The sequence below is a fragment of the Pocillopora damicornis genome, chromosome 3, assembly GCF_964200805.1.
Source record: "Pocillopora damicornis chromosome 3, jaPocDami1.2, whole genome shotgun sequence".
NCBI classification, from domain to species: Eukaryota; Metazoa; Cnidaria; class Anthozoa; order Scleractinia; family Pocilloporidae; genus Pocillopora; species Pocillopora damicornis.
Genome location: NC_142672.1, coordinates 7,815,273 through 7,831,008, shown reverse-complemented (window position 1 = coordinate 7,831,008; position 15,736 = coordinate 7,815,273). Strand labels below are relative to the sequence as shown.

General features: G+C 37.7%; 1 protein-coding gene across 1 annotated transcript; it reads left to right on the top strand.

The window, feature by feature from the left end:
* The first annotated feature begins 2,977 nt into the window (after nt 1-2,977).
* Nucleotides 2,978-14,919, top strand: LOC113681791 (CCR4-NOT transcription complex subunit 10). The gene is made up of 20 exons (XM_027198911.2): nt 2,978-3,115; nt 3,779-3,909; nt 4,357-4,501; nt 5,335-5,424; nt 5,608-5,671; nt 6,123-6,184; nt 7,357-7,425; nt 8,289-8,396; nt 8,491-8,574; nt 9,013-9,268; nt 9,588-9,790; nt 10,356-10,474; nt 10,872-11,057; nt 11,348-11,449; nt 12,072-12,185; nt 12,306-12,433; nt 12,732-12,782; nt 13,348-13,469; nt 14,060-14,135; nt 14,555-14,919. Exons 2-20 carry the CDS (start codon nt 3,779-3,781, stop codon nt 14,662-14,664), a joined length of 2,220 nt encoding a protein of 739 aa, XP_027054712.2. The 5' UTR covers nt 2,978-3,115; the 3' UTR covers nt 14,665-14,919.
* Nucleotides 14,920-15,736: the final 817 nt, after the last annotated feature.

Sequence of the window (15,736 nt, the reverse complement as noted above, 5' to 3'; positions counted from 1 at the left end):
TTTTATAAATCATTTTGAATGATTTAAGGAATTTTCTTTTCTAAAATTTATGCAAACATCGAAAATTATTTAAATTTAAAGCCACGTTTACTTGGCCGCCTACAAAATAAGAGCGAAATAAAATATTTATTTCGGAGCCGGTATGAATTTCCTATGCAGTTTAATGTTAGTGGTTCTAAATTTCAAGATGGCAGTTTGCGATTAATTAAAACAGCCATCTTTCCTACTGCGAACCCCTATAATAACTGAAATTGTGATATTGACACGTCATAATAAAGCCGCTAACGTATTATAAACGACAGATGAAGCTTTTTAATGAAAAGAATTAGGCACGAGACAACTGAATAATTCTTTGACGTTATTACAGTATTGTTGGCATCCAAATGCAGGTATTTATGTTCACGATGAACACTTTAAAAAGTATAAAAGCAGCTTTAGATTATTAACATGTGTTGTGGCGCTTCGCCTTAGGCGAGGAAATAAGATCATTGGAGTCTTATTTTGTCGATAAAAGTTACAGGCTTCTGTCAATATTTTGTCTGACAAGTCCTGAGGCTAATCAGCTCATGTGATATCTAAACTGTCACAGTGGCCAATGGTGTCTCTTTTTGAAATAATGACTTTGGCATCAGTATCGACGATGCAAACAAGAACCTTTGGCTCGTCATAGAAGTAGAAGCGATGAATTGCATCTAGTTTAAAATGATGCGCTTTCGACCTTCAACGGTCAGGAGACGGCGATCTCAGAGTGCATCAAGTGCTTTGAAAGACAAGGATAGCAACCACGTAAAGCAAGATTCCACGCCGGTAAAGAAGAAGTCGGTTCAGTGGGCAGACAATTTCAATGGAGAACAGTTTTGCAAGCCTCCTTTGCGAAAATACAACTCTGACGGTATCCTTGAGTTCGACAAGGCGTTAGAGAAGCTAACCAGGGTATCAAGCATGCTAGAAACATCGACAACACTGGAAACGGATTTTGATGATAATTTGAAGATAATTCAGAAAAAGCTTCTGACAGATATAGATCTGAACGAGACCGATGAAAAAACAGCGGTGAAACCTTTTGGAGATTAATTCGAAACAGCGTTGACCAGTGTTGCATTCGGTGTACACGTATATTCTTTAGTAGAGACAGTCATGCATTTGAATTGTTTTCCTTTAGCAACGATTATGACTTTTAACTACTACAGATCTTAAATCAAGAATATATATTTAATTCAAAGAGAAATTGATGGCAAGTGCTGACCGCCAACTTGAAATTAAACTTAACTTAAATTATGAAAAAAAAATGTATGCAAAATTAGCAACAGAAAAGTGATCGTGGGGTATTGGTGAAATAGACATTTTGTGAAGAGCTAAATGCGTGGGATCATTTTCTTTGCTTCGACGATTACGATGTCTATATCTTAAACAATGAGTAAATCTTGGAATATCCCCATGATGTTAAGTTATTCAGAGCGAGCTTGCGTATGAGATGGTATTACTGTCTGGCTGGTTTCCTAATTTTTCTTCACCTTCCTGAATGAAAGAAAAGCAAAAAACATTAAAATCATTTTGAATAAAAGCCCTTACGCCTTTTTATTATTAAAGAATACTGTCTAGGAATATTTGAGCGGACGACTTCATGGCCATAATTTTTAATGTACACAAGAACATTTTAAGATATCTTTACAACTGTTGAATATTTCATATCCCTTAGGCTACAAGTATTATAATGGGGAAGGAACAGAATTTTCAAAATGTAATTTGAAGAGATTGCATTTAACTTGATGATGGCCTCGATTCAAGATATTAGTGGCCAGATACTGAGGGTAGGCGTGTCAACAAGCACTCAAAAGGGATCTTAGTGCACTACCATTGTTACGCGTAAGCTACCGATTGCTTTTTGTGCGCGCGATAGGTTTAGCTGACAACTTGAACAGTCGGTACGGTTAGATAATTCGACTCTCTTTTATTTTGATAAGTGAAGCTGGTTATTGTGTTTGTTTGTATGTGATTCCGGTTTTTAAAAATAGTGGAGTTTCAATATTCTTAGATGTCTTTGACTAGGCTGCAAAAAAAAAAAAACAAAAACAAAAAATGATAATAATAATCGTGGTGGTGAGAGATAGGGATCTTAGTGCACCACCATTGTTACGCGTAAGTTACCAATTGCTTTTTGTGCGCACGATAGGTTTAGCTGACGACTTGATCAGTCGGTACGGTTAGATAATCCGACTCTCTTTTATTTTGATAAGTGAAGCTGGTTATTGTGTTTGTTTGTATGTGATTCCCGTTTTTAAAAATAGTGGAGTTTCAATATTCTTAGATGTCTTTGACTAGGCTACAAAAAAACAAAAAAAACAAAAAAAAATGATAATAATAATCGTGGTGGTGAGGGATAGGGATCTTAGTGCACTACCATTGTTACGCGTAAGCTACTAATTGCTTTTTGTGCGCACGATAGGTTTAGCTGACAACTTGAACAGTCGGTACGGTTAGATAATCCGACTCTCTTTTATTTTGATAAGTGAAGCTGGTTATTCTGTTTGTTTGTAGGTGATTCCCGTTTTTAAAAATAGTGGAGTTTCAATATTCTTAGATGTCTTTGACTAGGCTGCAAAAAAAAAAAAAAAAAAAAAAAAAAAATGATAATAATAATCGTGGTGGTGAGAGATAGTCTGTAGGTACTCGGAAGGGAAGGGAAGTCTTGGGAGCCTGTTTTAGTTTCTCAAATGTTGGTTTTTTTGCCAGGGAGACGAGTACTGTGTATCTTTTGTTCCGATGGCAAACTAATGCCATTTTAAAAAAATTCAAATTGAATTACTTTTCATATTTCATATAAACCTCACAGGTAGTCGCCTCGAGCTGAAACGTGAAAGGGTAAGTTTAGACGAAACCCTGTAAAGTATTTCGTATGGAAAACCGCATGTATCTTACGAGTACACGCTTGCTATGCATGCTATTCCTGTTAACACAACAATCCCACCATTTTCTAACGCGCCGCTGACCTATAAGATTCTTAACTCTTGAGCCTTTACTGGCCGCTTTAGTCACCATTAGTCACCACACGTTTGAGCTACGGGTACTTGTTTAGTTATTGGATTCAAATTGATCGGAGATTGCTGTCATAAAGGTAGGCTATAAATTTGTATGAAGATCTTCCGACTGAGCTAAAGTCTAATAAGCTGTAGAGCTCAGTAAAATTTTTATCGACATAGTTCCTGCGATAAGAAATTGATCTCTGGTCCGATTGATTACCTCTACCGATTCCTTGTCGATTACCTTATGGGTCAGCTTCAAAAATATCATTTTACACGCAAAAGTTGATGTATGGTTAAATTATCAGTTCTTCAGGTTGCACTATGATTCGACGCTGATTCGCTTCGGTTAGCCTAACTATGGTCACTTGAAGTACAGTGTATTTTGCAAATATCTCCCTCTTGATTTGGTGACATGACTTTTGAGGTCTAATAATTGTTTGTAACCAAACGCTTAAATTTGAATTTGAATAAGCTAAATGATATCCAATAATTGGAATCATATTTAATGCACAAATTCATTTTGCCTGACAAATTTTGTTCCAAATTTTTCCCCTGGATTTGGACGAATCACCTTTCCAAGCTGATCGTAAAAGTTTTGACTCACCTCACAGTTACTGTTCATGTGCTTCTTTGAAATTTCTATGAAATAATGTTGTCTGGCTCCACATTGCAGTGTAATTATGCTTGCCCAATTTCTGTAAATGTCAAGTCTCACTGCATTTCATACAATTTTTTATATCACTCTCTTAAAAAAGATGTCAGAGGTGCCATTGGATAACACAATAGACAGTCTACTGGAGCCTGTTCCCAGAGTTGGTGTGACAGATGCTGAGAGGGAACTTGCAAACAATGCTCATGTTGAATTTGAAAGTAAACAATATGACAGGTATGAAATATATTAAAAGGTGAGGTGAAAATAAATCTTGGTTTCAATGGTTTATGCAAAGCTCGTGTTAAAAAGGAAATGGACAATATATTCTGTGTGGAAGGCAAGATATAGGACCCCTTTGAAAGTTTTCTTCAGATGCACAGGAATTTAAGGGGTGCATGGAGAAAAGAAAAGGCCTACATGACCACTGACAGACTGTTAAATCCTTCTTCAAAATTATCCTGTATCATCTTGTGAAACAGAGGAAGAAGTTAATGTGGCATCAAAGTAACTCAAGACTTAATTCTATACAACCATCTGCATTGAATTTTGAATGTTTTTTGTGTGTGTAAAGTATAGAATCTATTTATGAATCCAAAGTCGACTGCAATTGTATGCATGTTTTAATGTCACAACCCTTGTTTTATGCCATATGAAGAAATAAGTTTTGCTTTTGTTTTTCAGATGTTTGATGTCATTGAACAAGCTTGCAGAGTTAAGGAAAAATGATCCAAAGGTTCAGCATAACAAACTAGTGGCACAATTTTACCACTCAAGCTGCAGAGGAAGTGAGGAATTTGCCTGTAACTTACTACAGATAAGAAGACAAGTGAGTATTGCATGAGTTCTTGAAGTCCCCAGTGATCAAGATGTAAGGGTTATCTATGGTGTTTATGGTTATTTTTTTGTTTATTTCAAACTGTGCAAAGTACTTGTACTTAATTTGTTGGCATTATAATTATATAATACATGTGTAACTAAAGGCTGATTTTTTCTGGCAATGGAGTTTAAGTCCAAGTTGGAGTCGTAAGAAAACCTTCAATCTGGTGAAAATTGAAAATCATGCTTAAAAGCTGGATGGAATAGGAGTTGGAAGTATCAGATCATTTTCATTTTCTTCCGATTCTGCTTACGACTGTAACACTTATGATCCAGTGAAAACCAGAATATCCAAGCCCCAAACAGAAGTGGCAGATTCAGCCAATCACATTGGGAGTTCTTAGGCTATTCAATGACTTACAACTCCTACATACCAGTTTTCACTGGTTGCTAAGTGACAAAGTCATAAGTGGCATCAACATTTTTCTTCCAATTTTTTCAGTTTGATTTTCACTAGATTGTATGCTCTTTGATTCTGATTACAACTGCAACTCTGAAATGAAAACCAGCCTTAAGAGTTCAAATTTCCACTATATTTATGTCTTTATAATTTTCCACAAGTACATGCAATATCTGAAACCATATCTTATAGCCAAGAAATATTACTTCAGACTCTTATAATCATTGAAACCAAGCTTAGATCATATCAGCCATCTTGATTGATGTAATTACAAAAATGTTACAAAAATAATAAATCCTAACAGGGGAGGGGTTGGGGTGTCAAGGAGGCTGAATTTTCTACAGCTGTATTTATTGTATATGTTAATGACTTTAATTTTCTAGATCGAGAAAGAGAGTGGTGAAACTGGAGAAGAGTTAGATGACATTGACACAGCTCACCTGTTATACAACGAGTCTGTTATTTACTTTCATGTGAGTCTGCAGAGCTAATACTGTACTTTCTTTTTTTAAGCTTGGATTCAAAGTAAGCCAACTTTAAACAAAGAGAGTATTTTTGTATGTAAGGTGAAGGAATATATGAGCCAACTGTTGATCAGAATATTTTCTGTCTTTATTGAGAGTAAACAATTAATTTGTGAATTTATCTTGTTTCAGTTACGACAGTACACAAAAGCATTGCAAATTCTTGAGAGGCTGTTTAAGATTGTTGAACCCCTAGGTATTTAAAATTTGTATCTAAATTATTTCACTGGTGAATATATTGATTGCAATTACAATTATTGCATTTTAAATCAGTAAATGTTATGCAAAAGTCAACATGTAATAGAATTAACTCAGAAGTTATATGTTCCTTTGGGATTTGATGCTTGATAACATAGCATAATTTTTTGTTTTGACTAATCTTTTCACTCCCAGAAGTGATCAAAAAGGAATTTCTTCTTACAAGATCAATACTTTCTCAAGCAAAAGGTGATGAGAAGAGATACAAGTAGCAAATTGGAACATTGTTTGGTTTGACAACAAACTGTGAGAGCTAAAATTATAGGAAGTGTGTGGGAAATATTGTGGGTGTTTGCATTTACATGTACATTGTAGATCTTGCTAGTAAACAGGTTACATGGAAAATCTGATGTTTCCATTACAGTATTTTGGTATTTCTTGTTCCACAGAGGAATCTCTTGGATACAAAATTTGCTTCCTGCTCAGTGAAATTTACTTGACACTCTACAAGGTAATATGTCTTGATTGTAATAATGTAGTTCTCATGCTGTTAAAGGTTAGTTTTCTGGTAGGGGCTTGATTCATCTGTTACATGTAGCTTTCTTTCATGCCTGAAAGCTTACCTTTCTCAAGAGAAAGGGAGGTATAGATCTTTTTTTTAGCTATTTGGTGATACTTGTTCCATTAAGATATGTCATGATATCTTTACATGTACAGTTATATACAAACCAACATTGTACATGTACAGCCAAAGAGAAAAAAAATACTTTATCACCGAGACAAAGTTTGCCAGGCCCACTCCCTCAGCATTGCAGTTCTTTAATCTCTAAGAGTAATTTGCCTCTGACTCTTTCTCACAGAATCACCATTGAATCAAATATAAAAGTCATGAGAATAAAGACAATGATCATCAATTTAACCCTTTACACCCTAAAATCAGTATGTATATTCTCTAGACAGCTCTTTATATATTTCCTTAGGTGCTAACAAGGAGAATTTGTTTACCAATCAAAAGCTTTTTTCGTTGGTGATCATTTCCTTTATTCTCATGATCTTAACATGTGATTCAGGGGTGATATTGTAAGGAGAAATTTGATGCAAGTCACTCGTACCGTTTAATCCTTTAACTCCCAAGATCTCACTTGTAATTCTCCTTACTGTCTGCCAAACAAGTATCATTATGTTTGTTTGGAGAATTTGGTACCGGATCAATTAGTAATCCTATAACTGATACTTTTCTTAATTCTCATCACTTGTTTACATGATATTGTATAAATGTTGTATGGAGAAATTCTGTCTTGGTCACTAACAGGAGTTAAAAGGTTAAAGGGTTAAGAAGCTTCTGATTGTCAAACAAATTATCCCTGTTAGAGCTACATAGGAAATGTAAAAAAAACAGTGTGGAAAGTATAAATACTTATGTAAGGGTATGAAAGGCTGACAAATGTAAGATTCATGAGAAAAAAAAACTAAGGAGATATACCGAGGTACTACAAGAGGTAAACAGTGAGATGAATTGTAGATGTTGCACAAACAACCCTAGAAGGCTTAAGATTTCATTTCCAAATTATGTATATCTGAAAAATTTCAATATTTTACATGTTTTCATCTACGGCAGTAAGTGATAACATTATAGTTAATTCTTTAAACGAAAATTTTCTTTCATATTTATTATTTTATTAGGCTGATAAAGCTCACAATGTTCTGTCAGTGTTGGAAGCTGTGGTGTTTGGTTCAAATAAACCAGTTGAGGTACAACCTGTGTAAATGATAACTAAAGCTGTCATACATGTATGTTGTATGTTGTATGTTGGATAGTTTGGTATTATCAACTGAGTTGATTACGAAAATTGGCCACCGTAAAGAGTTCCAAAGCTGACGTTTTGAGTGTTTGTCCTTCGTCAGAGCGAATGACAAAGGGCTAATGCTCGAAACGCTTTGAAATTCTTTACGGTGGCTAACTTACGTTATCAACTCAGTTGATAATATTAAATTACCCTGTTATACTCTCCCACGGACGCAGCACCAAAGTTTCTTTGGAAACTTATTCCCATTTATCATAGGGTGCGTGTAGTTGTTTTTGCACAGTTTAGAAGTACTATTTCTACTTTAATTCTGTACTTTATGTCAGAGGTGATAAATGGTAAGGTGAAAAATTTGCTTAGATGCCATCAGGTATGTTTGAAAAATTTTCTATAACTAGAATAGAAAAGAATAAAGAGATCTATAGTGAATAGAATTCATAACGATACACTACAATTGCTTCATTTTTTGGATCACAATTTTCAGTATTCCCATTTTTGCGAGTAAACTGAATTGTTCTTAGTCATGTTGCGTTGTTGTTTTGTTAAATAAAACGTAGGATTAGACATTACGTTAAAAGTGTTCTTATATTCGGTAACTGTGAAAAACAACTCACTAAAAACTCTGTCGGCTGACTATGACTGACAGTCAGTTATCTGTGGGAGATCTGTCGGTAAGTTTGCGTACCAAAATAAAGGTTCTCTATGCATTGTAGGATGTTCCGACGCGCAGACAGTTGGCTGTTAGTCACAATTAGCAAAATATTACATTCATAGACATCATCCTCAATGTGCTGTTCATTTTTGTTTAAGTCTCAAATGATTCAAGGTGGTTTGCAAGTTCAACTTGGACCTGGAAGTCAAACTGGACCACAACCCATTAAGGAAGTTGACGAGTCACTAAAACTGCACATACATCAGGTACCAAAACGTATCACACAGACTGAAGGATTGAAAGTATGTCTGATTCCACTTGTTCATTCACTCAAAAGTTAAATTATGATTTTTCTTGCAGCATAAAGCTCGTCTGAATATCCTGCTAAAATCAATGAAAGCCTGCAAACGCGAAATAAAGACAGTACTTAACGCGAACAATATGGTAAGCACTTTCGGTTCTCATTGCGCATCTACTAAAACAGCCTTGCAAAGGAAGGAGAACGGCATGATAGAGCCTGAAAGGTTGTCACAAATGTGAATCAACTTTTCATTTCTTGCGATTTATGCACTAGGTGGGGTACCCCTCTTATTACTTGGCCGTTATGACAGTGCAGAATCGCCTATCATCGTGTCGTACCAAAGTTTTGATAATTGGAGAATATCTCTTGGGGAATATTACAACGATATTCCTCAGTATCAGCCGATGATTAATCTGTCACGCTCGTAGACGAATCTATTGAGTACGAAAATGCTTGAAGGAATATGATCAAGCTGATTCGGTGGTTAGGTGGGTCAGAGTCATACATTGTACCTTGCACTAAACAAAATATACAACCTCCTGCATTTAATAGAGTTCTCAATGACAACATTCTTTCCGTAGACACCTGAAGGACTTTTCCTCAAAAGCAACTTTGAATTCCTGCGTCAGAATTTTCGGAAATCCATCAAGCTGCTCAATAGTGCTCCTAAACCGAACGATCTGACGGATCGAGGCCAGTCAGTGAGCACAATGTATTACAACAACTTGGGATGTATTCACTTCCAAATGCACAAGTACAACTTGGCTGCACTCTACTTCAGAAAGTCTTTACAGGAAAATAACAAAGCCCTTTCCGCGCTTCCTCCTGTTGACAAAAGTATGTTTATTTCTCCGTGTTTATTTCCTTGTTATAAGTCTGGGAGAAGTGGTTTTTACGGTAATCGAATATACTGTTGTAGTGTAAACAGTTCAGTCACCTTTCTTCGTCAGTCAAAAAGTCGTATACATAGTTTGGTATTTTTGTAAAGAATACTATTTTAACGAGGTTTTTATTGGAACGTAGAAGCCAATTTCTTCTGAATGATCCGTGCTGCTGTATGGGGGGTGGGGTGGGGGGGGGTCGCTGGAGAGGATGGATAGTTTATAGGCAGGAAATGTACGTGAACATTGTTCGTATAAAACTATTACCTCTGTAGATGCCCCTGTCTCCAGCCGCACCTTAGTGACCCTTGGTGTTAGCCGCCGTCACGAGATCCTCTATAATTTGGGAATTCAACTGCTGTTTTCTGGCCGACCCGTTGTTGCTTTTGATTGCCTGGTTGAAGCTGTACAAATATACCACACAAATCCTCGACTGTGGCTTCGACTTGCCGAGTGCTGTATTGTAGCCTTCCAGTTGGTAGGTTACATATTTTGTTACCACCAGCCCAAGACTTCATATATTTACTCCGTCATTTGGATAAGAAATAATATTTTAATTTTAAACCGCTTTTTAGATAGGGAATTGTATTCAGCTGCTGGTGCTATCTTTCAGGAGTTAGTCGCGTTCTCATGGCAGAGCTTACAAAATGGTTAGAGGCTTAAAGTTAGTGTTTTAAAGGCAACTGAACGCACTTGTCCCAGAGAGAATGAGCTCGAAATTTCCTTGCATCGCACCCCTTTCTGTATTTATCTTTTTGGTTGTTTGTTTGTTTGGTTTTTTTTTTACACAAGTTAACCTCTATCTTTTTTCCAAGGTGCCATGGGATAATGATGACTAATTGAACACAGTTTACCATCATTTTCGACCTTATAAATTTTAATTTAAGTTTAAGACCCGTAGGGTGGAACAGTGCTATATACATATACATATACATATACATATACGTATACGTATACGTATACGTATACGTATACGTATACGTATACGTATATATATATATATATATACATATTCTATGATTTATTTTTTTCTCATTGCACAGTCGGACGACTTTAGACAACAGTGCATCAAGAAGAGCGATGTTGTTCAGGATGTTGTGGGTTCAGGTCCTCACCGTAAGATCGTCCTTACCCCTCAAACTGACAAACAGTGCGGTACTGAGTAAGTGAAACAGTAGCAGTTTAGTTTATTTAAGTCCACATCCCTATTCTAATTTCCGTAAACACTCCACTCCCTTCTCTAAGATAAGTGTTAATCTATTTTTTGAGCCCTCCAATTTCTTCTTTTACAAAAATTGACAAGGGGGAATGTTTCAAGAATTATGACGAAGATTTTAGTTTTTTTTTTTCCTAGTTTGAAAATTGGAAAAGAAGAACGCTCTCTCTCTTTTGAATTTTAAAACAGTAGATGTCAAAGGAGCCACTTAACGGTTGGGGCATCGAAACAACTTAGCTATCATTCACCTCCTTTGACCTCATTCTTCGTGAAAACTGCATGTAAACAAGTCAGGCAAGGTGCAGGAACAAACATTGCCTTCCATGTTGTATTTCCTTTACAGAGAAAACAGAGGTCAGTCTGCTGCAATGCCAGCATGTACTCTAGCATTTGCGTCTTTGTGTCTTCAAAATGCTCTGATGCTGTTAAAAAGTGCGGAGGTGACACAAGTCCATGAATCAGAGAGTGTGCAGGAGAATCAGGCAGTAAAAGAGGAGGATTCACTTGGCCAGGAAACGGACGTTTCAAGGTATGTAGGACTTGTGTCACATGTAGACTTAGTGGTGAATCAGCTCACTGCAGGGTCTCTGTGGCTCAGTGGTGGAGCATCGGTGAGCAGAATTCAATGGTCTGAGGTTCGATTCTTCATGGGGACTCTAATTTTACATCGTCCCAAGTTCGTGACAAGACTGAAAGACATATGTCCTTTTGCCAATAACTCTGCCATGATACTTTGGGAACAGTTTTTGTTACCGTCATGTTTACTGCCTTGCGAATCAGTTCAAATATTTGTATTTACATAATTGTGTCATGTTGCAGTGACAGTGGTGGCTTAAGTCGGTCCTCCTCAATTCAGAGTGAGACAAGTATCCCAGCTCCCCCCGGGCCACCGGTAAAACTTCGTGAGCTTCCACACTTGAGGTAAGTCTGCACATTAGCAGCAGCATGAAGCAGTCCGTGTCTGTCATTGGGTTTAGACACCAAAACAGGTGTTTTAACTTGAGCATATTTTGCTTGGGAATTGATCTGTAAAATATAAAAAAGAGTAAGACAGTGTTATGTTTCGGGGAATGTTCTTATTACTGGCAAAAGATGATCGAAATAAACTTATTGGTATTCCTTTATCTATGTTATTCCTGTTTGGGTAGGCTCCAATACCGTTCCAGAGCTTTGGCTCATTTCCCGAACAGCGGTTGCTAATGGGGTCACGTGTTTAGAATTCTTATTATACATGTTTTTAACAAGTTGTGGACGGAATACGAATGCCCGATATCGATTGGGTTCGATTGATTTGAAACGCGAAACATACAGATTGTTAAATTTGAATGTGATTCGAGAAAAAGGTAGTCACCGTCGGCGAAGCGTTAAAAAAAAAATCGGCACCCAAACTAGACAACTGCAAAAAAAAAAAAAAAAAAAGGGCTAAATTTTTGATCGAGTTGGTTTAAATTTTCGTTCCAAGTCCCTTGCTAATAAACAACATGGCTCAATTCCTTTGGTGCTTTCTGCAGATGTTGATTGATAATGTTTCGTGTCATTACAGGTGCTCCATTCTAGCGTGCAGTTCTTATGTCGCGCTGGGACTGGGTGACAATGTGATGGCCTTAGTTCATGCGCAGAAACTTCTCTCACAATCTAATCTTGTAGGAGCACTCAAGTAAGTGGAAATGTAACATAGTTATTATGATAACCATCACAGAAAGATTTTCTTTCCTTTTACCTAGATCTTCATTAATTAAAGATGCTATTTGTTTGATTGTCTTCTCCCTTATTAAAGGTTTCTCGGCCATTTGTACGCTGCCGAAGCTCTGATCAAACTGAATCGTTTACCGGAAGCTATAATGCATTTGTCACCTGATAATATCAACAACATTAACATCATTCCGGCCAGTACTACTGCGGAAGGTATTTTGCCTCATCACTTGATATACAAAGTTTGGTTGTACTTTGGAGGAGTTTCGGGATCAATGTGAGCGTATTAGCAACTGCGGATCCATCCCCCCCCCCTCCTTACCCAACATTAACCTTAACTTGTTATCAGTTGACTATTGTTGGGTTAGGGGAGGGGTACGTGCGCAGTTGCTTAGGGACTGACATTGATCCGAGTGTTCAATATTTTTTCCATGGTATTCAGTTTCATTTTGCTGAAATTTGTGTTGTTTGCCATGTTTTTCGGCCGTCATATTTCCATTTTCTTTCGCAGTTGGATCAGGGGAGAATGTTGATAAGGAAAAGGAAACGACCAAGCCTCGCGGTAAGAAAAATCCCTTTCCATAAATACCCGCGATTACTACTATCAGTTATCGGCCTGACCCCGGATGTTCGAGGGGTGGATGACGTTCTCCATTAGATAAATCTCTATCTAACAGATAGCACAGCACGTTTTTGGCAGTAACTGGACAGCCATTTCTGCGTTAGATAGTGTTACTCGCCCTTTGAACAACCAGGCCCTAATATCTTGTCACTGATGGTTAATAAGGGGATGAAGCAACGGGGAATATTGCGTCTTCTTCAGTAAGTCATATATGGCAGTTAGCCCCAACTGTTAAGTTCACTGAGATGCAAGTCTATTTGCTGTTTACCACTCAGTGAATGGTTTAGTTTCCTTGACATTCTAGTAGTACCCATATAAATTTTTGGTTGGATGAAGATACTTTGAGAGTGAGGTCGTGGAGTGAAAGCGGGCTAAACGAGGATACTATTAGCTAGGATATTTTAGCTCGCGCGCGCTCGCTTAGTTTGTTCAAACTCCTTTGGCGTCGTTTTTTCATTTTAGGCCTTCAAATAATTTTACCTTTCCTCGTCTGTTTATTCAACAGCCTGTGAGAAGATGACTTTTCCAGAGACATTAAATGAAGCCCGTTCCTCGTTCCTTGTTAATCTAGCCGGGGTGTACAGTTTACGGAGCGAGTTTGATAAGGCACGGAAGTGCTTACAACAGGTAATTCATACAAACTATAAAACAAAGTTTTACCAAGAGTTCCCTTAACAAAAGGTAGCCAAGCATTAAAGATGAATACACTCAAAGGCGTCGAGTGCAACTAGTTAGTTTCACATGCAAGTCTGTGCCAAAAAGACTAAGCATTATAGCCTTTCAGTAAGTCATATATTGCAGTCAGCCTCAACTGTTTAAGCTCATGGAAATGCTTAGTATTGTATACGAAACGAGAAACCTAAAAAGGGAATAACTTGGTCTTCGTGAGCTGTGATGTCGAGATACGTCTTATTCATTGTGCCTTGAGTGTAAGGAGAACCTGGGAGAGAAGAGAAAAAGATGCAAATCCTTGTGAGTTTATCAAGCTGGTTGTGTGTCCAGTTATGTGGTTGTGGACAGGGAGGTCTACACCTTATCTTCCTCTCTCCACCCCCTCCCTCCCTCTCACCTTGTCCCTTAGTTTCCCCCGTCCCGCCTCTCCTCAGGCAAAAACGTAAGTTCATCTTAAACCTTAGGCAAAGTGGTTGATTTTTTGTCCTTTCATTGTTATTTTGTTGAAAATCTCGAGGATCACCACAGCTTTGTTTCTTCTGTAGGCTTGTTCTCTCGGTTATTCTAAAGACTTCTCTGCACGCGTTGTTTTATTGGCCGTATACATAGAGCTTCAAAGCGGTGAGTGTGTGTTTTCTTTACTTTCTATTGTCAATATTTTCAAGCCGACCGCAGCGCTCTTTCAGATACGCTTGCATCCTTATCAGGATACACAACACATCGGGAAGTCGCAAAGAAATAAAAAAACTTTAAAGCCTTCACATCTGGCTTACGCTTCTGTTAAATTAAAGTAATATACTGATGCAGGTAAGTCAGTAAGAGCTGCGCTAACTTGCGATCTTCGTATGGCTAATTAACTGATGAGAATCGTTATTGCGTCGATAAAATTAGAGCTCTTGAGAGAAGTGACGAAACCGTTCAAATTGATTGTAGTAACTGTGATCGGCTGTCACTTCTTGAGTTTCAAAGAGCAGCCCCAGACTCCTCGGAATACCTTAAAGAGCGCGCGGCTGAATGACACCGTTTTGTTGTCTCTTTAGGGAACACCGCTGGTGCACTGCAAACGATTAAAAAGCATCAGGTACTTCCGTTTAGCAAAGGGTTCAAGGCAGTGAAGAAGACACGTGGAGCTGACGTGTGGAAAACATAAAGGATCTAACACTGTTGCTGGTGGATGCGAAATCTTATGTGAGGATCTTAATCAGTTAACCCCAGTGGTTACCTTTAGTTTGCTCTTGAACAGTCAAATAATAAGAATAAATAGAATTTCATCGAACGAGCGGGTGTTGTTTACCCTCCAAGCTGCCTTTCCTCGATTTTCTTCGTAACAGTCAAGGTTTATGTTAATCTAGATCCTGTACTATTTCGCAATTAGTTACAAGAATAAAGCTCAAACGAAAGTAGATATCAGCGTCTGCTACTGAGAGATTATCATGTTGAAGACCCATGAACGAATCGAATATAGTTGAATGCTGGAAAGAGAGTCAACTATGTCCCTCTTAGTGTCCAAGACACGAGCGGTAAATTGTTGTAATGCTGTATCTTGGCATTGTGGTGATTATTCCAGTTTTTTCCGTATTTATTTTCTCAAGCTCAACAAAGTAATAAGAACTGTTCGAGAGGATTTTATCCTCTGATGTAATGGTAACACAGTTTATGTTCTTGGGCTAAAATTACTCTGGACTGGGCCCCAAACATATTTTTGTTGTTTTGTTCTTAAAAAGTGTTGCGTGTCAAATCCATGGGACCTTCGTCTTTTGCCCCACGACTCCAGGAAGAGGGGCAATTCTCCCAGCCGCTGCATGTAGTGGGGACTTGAGTTGACCCCAGCGCTTTGTGTAGCTCTTGGCTCGAACTTAAACTTGACCTTACCTCATAAGTGCGTTGTTGGTAACCAGTTTTATTTGTATATACCCCATAGTTCTTTTCGTGCACGCTGATTGGCGATTTCAGAAGTGTGTATAATTCACCACTAAGTAGCCGAAGAGACAAACTCGCCCGTCAAGAGTTAGATTTCCGAGCATTTTTCGGTGCATTTACAGAAATAAACTAATATTTTGGTTTCAGTGTGGCACATACTAAAACATTATTTCATTCACCTCAGTGTCAGTGAAAATGTTTCTTCCACTACGGTGACTAATGGTTAACTATTCTGTATCCTCAGTCATCCTGGTTCCTTTACGGATTGTCCTCAAGTTCTGTTGCCTTTTATACCTTAAGGA

Bases quoted from the DNA above. Each gene is read 5' to 3' on its own strand.
- LOC113681791 (XM_027198911.2), top strand. From the start codon at position 3,779: ATGTCAGAGGTGCCATTGGATAACACAATAGACAGTCTACTGGAGCCT. The intron at 8,397-8,490 runs GTACCAAAACGT...TTTTTCTTGCAG, and splicing joins TAAAACTGCACATACATCAG to CATAAAGCTCGTCTGAATAT. The intron at 14,136-14,554 runs GTGAGTGTGTGT...TTGTCTCTTTAG, and splicing joins ATACATAGAGCTTCAAAGCG to GGAACACCGCTGGTGCACTG.